Raw genomic sequence first — 13,185 nt, 5'->3', positions numbered from 1 at the left:
TTCCAAGGAAGGTGAGGGATGTGTGAGGGCTTCCGATTTTTTGGGGGGGTTTATGCAATATTAAAGGGAAAATCCTCTTCATTGGTCCACTATTGATACAGTCACAACATCTTTTGCATGTCAGCAGTCAAGTTTTCAAGATATATGACGCTGAAGAAGACAAGTGTCATCGGCCACATCGACATTTTGCTTCATCGTGATGGTGTGGAAAGTTACACTTTTCTGCTTGAAGCCCAAATCCTTAAAACCTTGACTGCTGACATGCAAAACATTTTAGGACTGCATCATCAGTGGACTAATTTAACAAATAACAAATGTTTTTGAGTGGATTTGACCTTTAATTAAGCAGTGCTCTTTTTTTATCCAATTTAAATTGAAAAAAAACATACTGTGGCAGATATGGAGGATTCTGAATTTGCATAAATCATTTACACTGAGTGTCCAAATTTTTAGGAACACCTGCTCTTTCCATGTCATAGTATGACCAGGTTAATCCAGGTGAACGCTATGATCCCTTATTGATGTTACCTTAAATCTATTCCAATCAGTGTTAAGGAGACAGGTTAAAGAATGATTTTTAAGCCTTGAGACAGTTGAGATATGGATTGTGTATGCGTGCCATTCAGAGGGTGAATGGGCAAGACAACATTTTGAAGTGCCTTTTAACAGGGTAAGGAAGTAAGTGCCAGGTGCACAGGTTTGAGTGTGTCAAGAACTGCAACACTGCTGTTTATTTCACGTGCAGCAGTTTCCTGTGTGTATCAAAAATGGTCTACCGCCCAAAGGACATCCAGCCAACTTGACACAACTGTGGGAAGCATTGGAGTCAACATGGGCCAGCATCCCTGTAGAATACTTTCGACACCTTGTAGAGTCTACATTGTAGAATAATAGTGAAGACATCAAAACTATGAAATAACACATTAAATAATATAGTAACCAAAAAGTTTTCAACGAATAAAAAAATATTTTATATTTGAGATTCTTCAAATTAGCCACCCTTTGCCTTGATAATAGCTTTGCACACTCTTGGAATTCTCTCAACCAGCTTCATGAGGTAGTCACCTGGAATGCATTTCAATTAACAGGTGTGCCTTGTAAAAATTTAATTTGTGGAATTGATTTCCTTCTTAGTGTGTTTGAGCCAATTAGTTTTGTTGTGACAAGGTAGGGGTGGTATACAGAAGATAGCCCTATTTGGTAAAATACCAAGTCCATATTATGGCAAGAACAGCTCAAATACGCAAAGAGAAACGACAGTCCACGATTACTTTAAGACATGAAGGTCAGTCAATGCGGAAAGTGCAGTTGCAAAAACCATCAAGCGCTATGATGAAACTGGCTCCCATGAGAACCGCCACAGGAAAGGAAGACGAAGAGTTACCTCTGCTGCAGAGGATAAGTTCATTAGAGTTACCAGCCTCAGAAATAATAATAAGAGACTTTCTTGGGCCAAGAAACACGAGCAATGGACATTAGACTGGTGGAAATCTGTCCTCTGGTCTGATGAGTCCAAATTTGAGATTTTTGGTTCCAACCAACATGTCTTTGTGAGATGCAGAGTAGGTGAACGGATGATCTCTGCACATGTAGTTCACACCGTGAAGCATGGAGGAGGAGTAATGGTGTGTCGTTGCTTTGCTGTCTGTGTTTTATTTAGAATTCAAGGCACACTTAACCAGCATGGTTACCACAGGATTCTGCAGCGATACACCATCCCATCTGGTTTGCGCTCAGTGGGACTATCTTTTGTTATTCAACAGGACAATGACCCAACACATCTCCAAGCTAGTAAGGGCTATTAGACCAAGAAGGAGAGTGATGGAGTGCTGTATCAGATGATCTGGCTTCCACAATCACTTGCCCTCAACCCAATTGAGATGGTTTGGGATGAGTTGGACAGCAGAGTGAAGGAAAAGCAGCCAGCAAGTGCTCAGCATATGTGGGAATTCCTTCAAGACTGTTGGAAAGCATTCCAGGCGAAGCTGGTTGAGAGAATGCCTCGATGACAGTTTGGCACACTCTTGGCAAAAGTTGGCTACTTTGAAGAATTAAGTATATATATCATTTATTTCGATGTGTTTTATACTTTTTTGGTTACAACATGATTCCATATGTGTTATTTCATAGTTTTGATGTCTTCACTATTATTCTTCCATGTAGAAAATAGTCAAAAGAAAGAAAACCCTTGAATGAGTAGGTGTGTCCAAACTTCTGACCTGTACTGTAGATATATTTTATATATATCACTCTTATGTCAGAGACCTTGAACACTAAAAACCTAAAAATCGCAGTGCCACTCCCAGGTCTCCTTCCTATCCTTTGTTTATTCTTGTCAGTAGTCTGGTACTATTACCTGCGCAGGCTGCATTGTGTTGCTGTAGCATAGGTGTTTTGCATTTGCAGTGCTCTATCGCGAGCTCAGTATGTACAAACATGCAGTTTCCTGCAATATGCTCTCTACCTTTTCCAGCACTTTATGCATTTGTTCAGATTTGAGGTGTGAGTGTTCACCCATGCGCAGAGCTTCTTTGTGGGAGCAGTGTGTTTGTGTGGGAGGGTATGCCCTCAGCTCTGTGTGTGTGTGTGTGTGGTGCTCAGAGCTTCTTCAGAGAGCTGGTGTTTGTTTCTGTTGAGTCAGGGTATCAGAGATTCTTCAGAGAGCTGGTGTTTGTTTCTGTTGAGTCAGGGAATCAGAGATTCTTCAGAGAGCTGGTGTTTGTTTCTGTTGAGTCAGGGTATCAGAGATTCTTCAGAGAGCTGGTGTTTGTTTCTGTTGAGTCAGGGTATCAGAGATTCTTCAGAGAGCTGGTGTTTGTTTCTGTTGAGTCAGGGTATCAGAGATTCTTCAGAGAGCTGGTGTTTGTTTCTGTTGAGTCAGGGTATCTGAGATTCTTCAGAGAGCTGGTGTTTGTTTCTGTTGAGTCAGGGTATCAGAGATTCTTCAGAGAGCTGGTGTTTGTTTCTGTTGAGTCAGGGTATCAGAGATTCTTCAGAGAGCTGGTGTTTGTTTCTGTTGAGTCAGGGTATCAGAGGTTTAAGCGCCTCGCTTCTCTGCAGTCGTTTACAGAGCTGTCATCAAAATGCTTCTCAACATGGATATTCAGAGTAAACATCGCTCTCCCTCCATTTCCTACTCTCTTCCCCACTCCTTTGTGAACTCTGCTGCTGGGTCCATATGTAGAAAATACATATGGGAATGGGATCCATGGTTGGTCCAGGGGTAGTGGTATAGCTGTTGGAAACTTGATTGGAATGTTGAAGGTTAAAGTGTAAAGGGTTAGTGTGATTGGTCTAGTACGACCTCAGCCAGTCAATAGGATTGGTCCACTAGTTGTGGTCCAATAGGCACAGACTTGTCTGGTGCGGTTATCTCTGGGCAGAGAGATATTCTGGGCATTAGTGTTGTTCTGTCCAGCTTAAAGAGTCATGGGTCCTACTGCAGTAAAATCCCCCACAGGTCAGTCGCGCTCAGAGCACAAAACGATTGCCTTGAGTTTGGTTCGGTGGGCTAGAGATGGGATGAGAGGCAGACACTCGGAGCTGGATTAAAGACCCATTTTCAGTTCAGTGGGTTTTCTCATTCGTTTGCCATCATGTGAGAAGCAGGGAAAAAATAGATAAAAACCATTAGTAGGTTTCTGGTGGCTTTACATCATTATTGGAGTGGTTTGTTCTTACTGACAGGTGTGACGTGGAAACTGGTGACTGTTGACTGGCTCACTGTTTCTAGGAAACTGTTATGACTGCAGTGTTGTCATAGAGACACAGTAGAGAAAATGACCATTACTACAAAAAAATGTTGACAGTAGGGACACGGCTAATGTTAACTTCAGACATAATTTAAGGCTTTCATTCAGAAATAGCTGTATGGTGTCCTGGTCGTTATTGTCAACCCCTGCAAATGTATGGGTGGTCTGAGCAAAGGAAAGAAAAGTCATTAAAGAGGAAAATAGGAGGGAGATGAAAAGGGACACGTACATCAATGTTCAGGTAATTGCTCCTCTATCCCCTGGCGTTTTCCTCATTAAATGCCATTCATGTTTGTTCTTGCCGTGTAATTAACCGGCAGCGACATGTTTCTCTATACCACCGCGGGATTGGTCGGTTCGGTGAGGACAGGGCCGGGGGAAGCAAGGTCATTGGACGAGGCTTCGATGGCGGAGGTGCGCACACTGTATCCATGCGAGGGGTTTCTACTCAGAGAGAGGGAGAGCGAGAGGGAGAGCGAGAGGGAGAGAGAGAATGAGAGGGAGAAAGAGAGGGAGAGAGGGAGAGCGAGAAAGAGAGGGAGAGGGAGAAAGAGATGGAGAGGGAGAAAGAGAGGGGGAGAGGGAGAAAGACAGGGAGAGGGAGAAAGAGAGGGAGAAAGAGAGGGAGAGGGAGAAAGAGAGGGAGAGGGAGAAAGAGAGGGAGAGAGGGAGAGCGAGAAAGAGAGGGAGAGGGAGAAAGAGATGGAGAGGGAGAAAGAGAGGGGGAGAGGGAGAAAGACAGGGAGATGGAGAAAGAGAGGGAGAAAGAGAGGGAGAGGGAGAAAGAGAGGGAGAGGGAGAAAGAGGGAGAGAGGGAGAAAGAGAGGGAGAGAGAGGAAGAGGGAGAAAGAGAGGGAGAAAGAGAGGGAGAGGGAGAAGGAGAGGGAGAGAGGGAGAAAGAGAGAGGGAGGGAGAAAGAGAGGGAGAGGGAGAAAGAGAGGGTCAAGGAGATAGATGCCAAATCAAACCCAGGGCCCTAATTTGTGTCCACACAGCTAGGCAGGGAGGGAAGGAGTACACAAAAAGCCCATAGGGATAAATCTCTCTCTCTCTCTCTCTCTCTCTCTCTCTCTCTCTCTCTCTCTCTCTCTCATTCCATTTATCTTGCTCTCTCTCAGATACCAAATTCCATTTACAATATCAGCTCCATTACAACCCTATGACCTGTGAGTATTTGCTTTCACTGGGCGGTGCTGATATACTCCAAGCCCATATATATATATATATGTGTGTGTGTGTGTGTGTGTGTGTGTGTGTGTGTGTGTGTCCTCCTGTGGGAGTGCCTCAGACTGTGGATGTGTTTAGGGTCCAGATGCTCGTCTCTAACCTGCAGTGTTAGTGTGTGTCTGTTCTCATTTACACACACAGACACCATAAGGACGGCCAGACCACTCCCCCATCGGCCATTCTGGTACAACAGGGTACATGCTTAATGATGGCGTATTCCTTTACCATCTCCCCTCTCTTTAACGCTCTTATTTATGAACGTTTGTGTGGACTGTGAAGTCAGTCTCTCACTGTAAGTGTCACAAGTGGTTGGAGTGTTGAAATATGCCTTTGAATATTGTAGGTGTGAAGTCTATCTCCATCCTCATTGTGCTAACAAAGTCTATTTTATCCTTGGATTTGCAAGACCAGTACAGAGTTTATCACTCCTCCATAACATGTACTTCTTTGTGGATTTGACACAACACAAATACAAATATGGCTTCTCTGAATTTTTGGGCTATAAAATGTGTTCCTGTTCCTGTATAGAGGAGTGTGTTCATGTGTGTAGCTTTCTCTGTGTGTAGCTTTCTCTGTGTGTAGCTTTCTCTGTGTGTAGCTTTCTCTGTGTGTGTAGCTTTCTCTGTGTGTGTAGCTGTCTTCTGTGTGTAGCTTTCTCTGCGTGTAGCTTTCTCTGTGTGTAGCTTTCTGTGTGTGTGTAGCTGTCTTCTGTGTGTAGCTTTCTCTGTGTGTAGCTGTCTTCTGTGTGTAGCTGTCTCTGTGTGTGTAGCTGTCTCTGTGTGTGTAGCTGTCTTCTGTGTGTAGCTGTCTTCTGTGTTTAGCTGTCTCTGTGTGTAGCTTTCTCTGTGTGTGTAGCTTTCTCTGTGTGTAGCTGTCTTCTGTGTGTAGCTGTCTCTGTGTGTGTAGCTGTCTCTGTTTGTGTAGCTGTCTCTGTGTGTGTAGCTGTCTTCTGTGTGTAGATCTGTCTGTGTGTGTAGCTATCTTCTGTGTGTAGCTGTCTGTGTGTGGAGCTGTCTCTGTGTGTAGCTGTCTGTGTGTGTAGCTTTGGAGTGTGGAGCTGTCTGTGTGTGTAGCTGTGGAGTGTGTAGCTGTCTGTGTGTGGAGCTGTCTGTGTGTAGCTGTCTGTGTGTGTATCTTTGGAGTGTGGAGCTGTCTCTGTGTAGCTGTCTGTGTGTGGAGCTGTCTGTGTGTGGAGCTGTCTCTGTATGTAGCAGTCTGTGCGTGGAGCTGTCTCTGTGTGTAGCTGTCTGTGTGTCTAGCTGTCTGTGTGTGTAGCTATCTGTGTGTGGAGCTGTCTCTGTGTGTAGCTGTCTCTGTGTGTGTAGCTGTCTCTGTTTGTGTAGCTGTCTCTGTGTGTGTAGCTGTCTTCTGTGTGTAGCTGTCTGTGTGTGGAGCTGTCTGTGTGTGTAGCTTTGGAGTGTGGAGCTGTCTGTGTGTGTAGCTGTGGAGTGTGTAGCTGTCTGTGTGTGGAGCTGTCTGTGTGTAGCTGTCTGTGTGTGTATCTTTGGAGTGTGGAGCTGTCTCTGTGTGTAGCTGTCTGTGTGTGTAGCTGTCTGTGTGTGGAGCTGTCTCTGTATGTAGCTGTCTGTGCGTGGAGCTGTTTCTGTGTGTAGCTGTCTGTGTGTCTAGCTGTCTGTGTGTGGAGCTGTCTCCATGTGTAGCTATCTGTGTGTGGAGCTGTCTCTGTGTGTAGCTGTCTGTGTGTGTAGCTGTGGAGTGTGTAGCCTCTGTGTGTGTAGCTGTCTGTATGTGTAGCTGTGGAGTGTGTAGCTGTCTGTGTGTGTAGCTGTCTGTGTGTGTAGCTGTCTGTGTGTAGCTGTTTGTTTCCCTGTGGATGATGTAATGGGCTGTCTGAATGACTCCTGGAGGGATACCAAGACCTTCTCATTAGACCCACATATTAGATTTTGGCGTCATGAATGTGCTGTGTGGAGAGACTACGGTCGATTCTCCATCGCCAGGAAGTTAACATCTGTCTTGTGGACAGCACAGGAAATGGGTCAACGCTGTGGAGAAGTTAGAGGTTGTTCCTACTACTGATCCTGGAACAGAGATGTTTTTGAAAATTATGAAAAAATATTTTTTGATTGAATATTTAAAACATATAATATAGTTGCAGTGAAGCCGCTCAACAACCACATCACACCAGTCATCTAATAGACTCCCAAACAGAGATGTTTTGAATCTGTAATGGTGGTTTGGAATGGGAAATGGGTCATTTGATCCTAGGTATGTGGTCATAGAGGAAGCTTGGTTAGCTTGATCTCTGACTTACTCCATGCCAGATGGAGGAGAAATTCCATCCTCTAGCCACACAAGGTGTCCATTCAAATAATTACTTTATGATGCTTACATTTTTTTTATTGGCCTTTTAGGGTAAAATGGTGGTTTGGTGGCTAGAGGAGGAGAGAAGGAGAGAGAAGGAGAAAGAGATTGAGAGGTTAGAGAGGAGGAGAGAAGGAAAGAGAGAAGGAGAGAGGATGAGAGAAGGAGAGAGAAGGAGAGTGAGCTGAACCAAGCCTAGTACAAGAGAAGTCAGAAAGAAAATAGTAAATTGGTAAGAAGGAGATTCAGAGTGAAAGTGTGAAAGACTGAGAGAGAGAGAGAGAGAGAGAGAGATAGAGCTGCAGCCCTGATGAAGTCCATCAACACAAACTGCCATGTGAGAATTCCACTGCGTCTCCATGGTAACGGAGCGTACCACGTGAAGCTGAGTGGTTTGACCCAGGGTGAGGGTGGCCTGAGGGCCTGTGGCAGAGAGGCAGGGTCACTGGACCGGTCTGGTGTGGGCAGTCTGTGAACAGGCTTATCTCTTGAAGTCATCACTCTCACAGAGGACAGGGAGGGAGGAGGAGGGGAGGAAATGAGGAGAGGAGCAGGGATCTCCAGTGCAACTCAGAATTAATTTCTCTCCACAGGCAGAGGCAAGCTGTCACTGTTATGATGTGTGTGTATGTGTGTGTGTGTGCACATACTTGTGGTTCACGCCATGATTCATTAATGAGAAGATATTGGGTTTTGCCTGTGTGATCTCTTGCAGTACTTAAGACTCAATCTCTTTCTCTCACTCTCTCTCTTGCAGCCCAAGGTGCCGAATTCAGACTGGCGTTACTCTGCCTCACTTAGGACTGGGATGCAGAGGTAAGCACATATATCCTTTTACCATTCCTCAATAAGTGTCCGCTGTCCATAAGAATGATAATTCACATTTCACCAGTATTCCATTCCTCTAATCCCTCTTAAATCATAAACTACTCTAGCCATTGCCCTCCACCAAAGGAACCTCTCATGATGCTGCTTGTTTAACAAACCCTGTTGAACTACAGAGTCATTTCCTTCTGTCAATACATTACAATTAAACCAGATATTATCCTATTTATAAGCATCCGTTTGACAGTCTTCTATCAGCTTGGCCATTGGACAGTAGTAGACAGACAGAGAGTGAGGGGTGAACAAGGGGTCAGTTAAAGACTGAGGGGACTGAAGGAGGGATGGAGAGAGGGATGACAGGGAAGGCAGTCAGGTGGAAATATGGCCCGTCGGGACACTGGGAATGCACAATTCAGGGATCACATTACCCATGAGACATTGGGCCACTAGCTGCTGTGGGTATGGTCTGAGCCTGACTCAAACGAGTAGCATGCTAATGAGAGGGAGGGACCAAGTTAACGAGCAGAGCCAGCCATAACGAGCCAGGTGAACCACATCGCCTACTGCACTGCGCCGGGGCCATCTCATAGTGTACACACACACACACACACACACACATACACACACACACACACACACACACACACACAAGTTTGTCCCTCCGGACGTGGCGGACAGCATTGTGAAAGTGATGAGGAACATGAGAGATGACAGAACTGACGGCGCTTTCACATCTCGCTGTAAACAATGTCTGCCTGTCCATCCGTCCTACTGTCTGTCCTGCTGTCTGTCCTACTGTCTGTCCTGCTGTCTGTCCTGCTGTCTGTCCTGCTGTCCGTCCTGCTGTCCGTCCTGCTGTCTGTCCTACTGTCTGTCCTGCTGTCTGTCCTGCTGTCTGTCCTGCTGTCTGTCCTGCTGTCTGTCCTGCTGTCTGTCCTGCTGTCTGTCCTACTGTCTGTCCTGCTGTCTGTCCTGCTGTCTGTCCTGCTGTCTGTCCTGCTGTCCGTCCTGCTGTCCGTCCTACTGTCTGCTCAGAGTCATGCTGCTTTTTCAGGGTCAACTAGTGCTGAGTGGTTAACCAAAGTTTACCCCCCCCATTTATCAAAGACCTAATTAACCAATGTCGGTTCAATTACTTGAATTCCCATTTAGTTCTAGTTGTTTTTGTGAGCCCAACACACTGTTTCTCTATAGAGACATCAAATCAAGAACGAACTGCGGGGCGTTGTAGTGTAGTTTTCAACAGGAAAATATTCTACCTAGTTCAGCGCAGAAAACGTGGTAAATAACTTCAATGACCAGAAACCATTGCACCTATTCTTCTCGGCGATGCACGTAGACCCTATGAGAGAGGAATGTGCACAACACAGCGTCTACTAGAGCAATAAAGACCGTTTGTGAGGTAGCTCTACCCAATTCATAGTTGTAGCAGTCTTGAAAGTGTGCCTTATCTTCTTAAAATAACTACTAAAATAGTGATTTCGTCAGACAGCTCTGCAGCATGGGCAGCTGTGGCAACCCATTGATCACGGGCTATCCTTTTCACTAGCCAAGAGGAGCCTGGCTCGTTGGGGAGCACAGTGACAGCGATAGATGGTTGTCTGGCTGTCTGTCTGTCTGGCTGGCTGGCTGGCTGGCTGTCTGGCTGCTACTGCCTGAACTGAGATGATGACTTTAAGAAATTAAACAATGAAGTCATAAAAAATCTAATCAGAATATACACAACTGAAGTATTTTATTAAAGTAAAGTAGTGTGAATAAATGATGGTTAATAAGTCATAAGCAGTAATGGACAGTCCCTACTGTCATGGGGCTCTTATTGATTCCTGTATTCTGTGTTGTTAGAGACAATGGAAGGTTTTCAATGTTTTGGCAATTGCACATTCTCAATATTTGGATTTTCAATTCAAAAGCTAAAAAAATAATATTTCAAGATCATATTTCATAATGCGTTTAATGTAAAACAGAATTAATCCAAAACCGAAATCAAAAACCACTATTATTTTTTGCAAACCGAAGCAAATTCGACATCAAAAAGCACAAATTGCTCAGCACTGTGGTCAGCACTGTGGTCAGCACTGTGGTCAGCACTATGGTCAGCACTGTGGTCAGCACTGTGGTCAGCACTGTGGTCAGCACTATGGTCAGCACTAGGCTCAGCACTGTGGTCAGCACTGTGGTCAGCACTAGGCTCAGCACTGTGGTCAGCACTGTGGTCAGCACTGTGGTCAGCACTGTGGTCAGCACTAGGCTCAGCACTGTGGTCAGCACTGTGGTCAGCACTGTGGTCAGCACTAGGCTCAGCACTGTGGTCAGCACTATGGTCAGCACTAGGCTCAGCACTGTGGTCAGCACTAGGCTCAGCACTGTGGTCAGCACTGTGGTCAGCACTGTGGTCAGCACTATGGTCAGCACTAGGCTCAGCACTGTGGTCAGCACTATGCTCAGCACTAGGCTCAGCACTATGGTCAGCACTAGGCTCAGCACTGTGGTCAGCACTAGGCTCAGCACTAGGCTCAGCACTATGGTCAGCACTGTGGTCAGCACTGTGGTCAGCACTATGGTCAGCACTAGGGTCAGCACTGTGGTCAGCACTGTGCTCAGCACTATGGTCAGCACTGTGGTCAGCACTGTGGTCAGCACTGTGGTCAGCAATAGGCTCAGCACTATGGTCAGCACTGTGGTCAGCACTGTGGTCAGCACTATGGTCAGCACTGTGGTCAGCACTGTGCTCAGCACTATGGTCAGCACTGTGGTCAGCACTGTGGTCAGCACTAGGCTCAGCACTAGGCTCAGCACTATGGTCAGCAATATGGTCAGCACTAGGTTCAGCACTAGGCTCAGCACTAGGTTCAGCACTAGGTTCAGCACTTGGCTCAGCACTAGGCTCAGCACTATGGTCAGCACTATGGTCAGCACTATGGTCAGCACTAGGTTCAGCACTAGGCTCAGCACTAGGTTCAGCACTAGGTTCAGCACTAGGCTCAGCACTAGGTTCAGCACTAGGTTCAGCACTAGGTTCAGCACTTGGCTCAGCACTAGGTTCAGCACTAGGCTCAGTACTAGGTTCAGCACTAGGTTCAGTTCAGCACTAGGTTCAGCACTAGGTTCAGCACTTGGCTCAGCACTAGGTTCAGCACTAGGCTCAGTACTAGGTTCAGCACTAGGCTCAGCACTAGGTTCAGCACTAGGCTCAGCACTAGGTTCAGCACTAGGCTCAGCACTAGGTTCAGCACTAGGTTCAGCACTAGGCTCAGCACTAGGCTCAGCACTAGGTTCAGCACTAGGCTCAGTACTAGGTTCAGCACTAGGTTCAGCACTAGGCTCAGCACTAGGTTCAGCACTAGCTTCACCATATATGTGTTTATCTTTGTATTATGAGTTATAATTTAATGTTTTATGTGTCTGTCTACAGTATAAGTCTCATTGTACGAGTACATTAATGTGTTTGTGTGTCAGATTAATACGAGTGTAACATCCTAGTGTCATTAGTGTTACACCGATTCCCTCATAATTACAGCACGGTTTAATGTGAGTTAATTGGCTAGAGCAAATCCTTCTAATGCATTGGATCTCTTGTTACTTTAACATGGAGCCGTCCCTCCCTCCCTCCCTCCCTCCCTCCCTCCCTCCCTCCCTCAATCTGAATGTTGATGTATCTCTTTATACTCTAATCTAATGAGATTACAGTTTGCTTGAAACATTTTGAGAGATTTTGAATGTATACCCCAAACACAATATCAACTTGTGTAATGATGTTGAGCTGCTTAGTTTTGTAGCCCTACATCTATTTCACTGTAATTATAAACCATGCTTATCTAGAGGGCAGTGTGTCTATATGGGTTCATGGCTGTAAGTATGACAGACACAGACAGACACAGACAGACAGACACACAGACAGACACAGACAGACAGACACAGACAGACAGACACACAGACAGACACAGACAGACAGACAGACAGACAGACAGACAGACAGACAGACAGACAGACAGACAGACAGACAGACAGACAGACAGACAGACAGACAGACAGACAGACAGACAGACAGACAGACAGACAGACAGACAGACAGACACAGACAGACAGACTTTCAGAGGGACACAAGTAGGAGGTGAGACAATGAGAGAGAGAAACAGATACAGCCATTAGCTGAGGGAACATGCTTTTCGGTCCCGGGTTCCCCATTAATAATTGACTCCAGCTCTAAACAGCAGTCTACACAAAATGGCCACCCTACCAAATCTCTATTCATCTCCTTACACCGCTACACAAAGACAGGAGGACATTCACACACACACACACACACACACACACACACACACACACACACACACACACACACACACACACACACCACAGACACTTTTCAATATAGCTAGAGTGAAAAATTGATAGCAAGAAAGAGAGGGAGAAGGGACAAATGAATAAAGAGAGAATGGGGGGAGGGAGAGAGAGAGGGAATCAGATAGGAAGAGAGCGAGGAGAGGATGGGAATCGAGCTGTGATTGCCTGACCTTGGACGTGTAAATGCGCGCACGGACACACACTGTGTACGCGCAGACAACCAGACGTGTGTAGAGCATTGAGAAGAAGTGCAACTAAAATGGTGGCTATCCTGCTACCTCCTCCCACAAGGTTCCCCTTCCTTTTGTCTCTCTTACTGTATATGTTCAACTATTATATCATACAACACTTTAATTTACCTCATGGAGAACATGTCCTTGCAGCTGAACATTGACGTTTTTCAGTATAGAGGTGGGGGAAAACGTAGAGAATTTTCATAGTCAATAACATATTGGCGTGTGTGTCTGTGTGAGTGAGAAACACAGCAACAGAGACAGTGAAAGGCAGAGCGATTCCTGCCGAAGTGGCTAATGGTTTCTTCTCACCTGACCTTAGTGAGACTAAATGAGACCCAGTTCTCCAAGCAGGGACAAAAGGAGAATGGAAGCGCAGGGGGGATTGAGAGAGGGAGAGCACTGCCTTAAAACCACCTGCATGGGTTTCTGTCTTTATCAGGAGATGTTCTGGTACCTGGTTCCATCCTCTATCT

General features: G+C 45.7%; 1 protein-coding gene across 4 annotated transcripts in view; it reads left to right on the top strand.

Annotated features, from left to right (window-relative positions):
* The window catches only part of LOC115130152 (protocadherin alpha-C2-like), a 100,745-nt gene that overhangs the window by 55,244 nt on the left and 32,316 nt on the right, over nucleotides 1-13,185 (top strand). For all 4 annotated transcript variants that reach the window (XM_065018550.1, XM_065018549.1, XM_065018548.1 and 1 more), the window contains exon 2: nucleotides 8,062-8,120. In XM_065018550.1, coding sequence (XP_064874622.1) covers nucleotides 8,062-8,120 — 59 coding nt within the window. The remainder of the gene's footprint in view (nucleotides 1-8,061; nucleotides 8,121-13,185) is intronic.

This window comes from Oncorhynchus nerka, linkage group LG5 (genome assembly GCF_034236695.1).
Source record: "Oncorhynchus nerka isolate Pitt River linkage group LG5, Oner_Uvic_2.0, whole genome shotgun sequence".
NCBI lineage: Eukaryota > Metazoa > Chordata > Actinopteri > Salmoniformes > Salmonidae > Oncorhynchus > Oncorhynchus nerka.
This window is presented reverse-complemented; position numbering and strand designations above follow the sequence as displayed.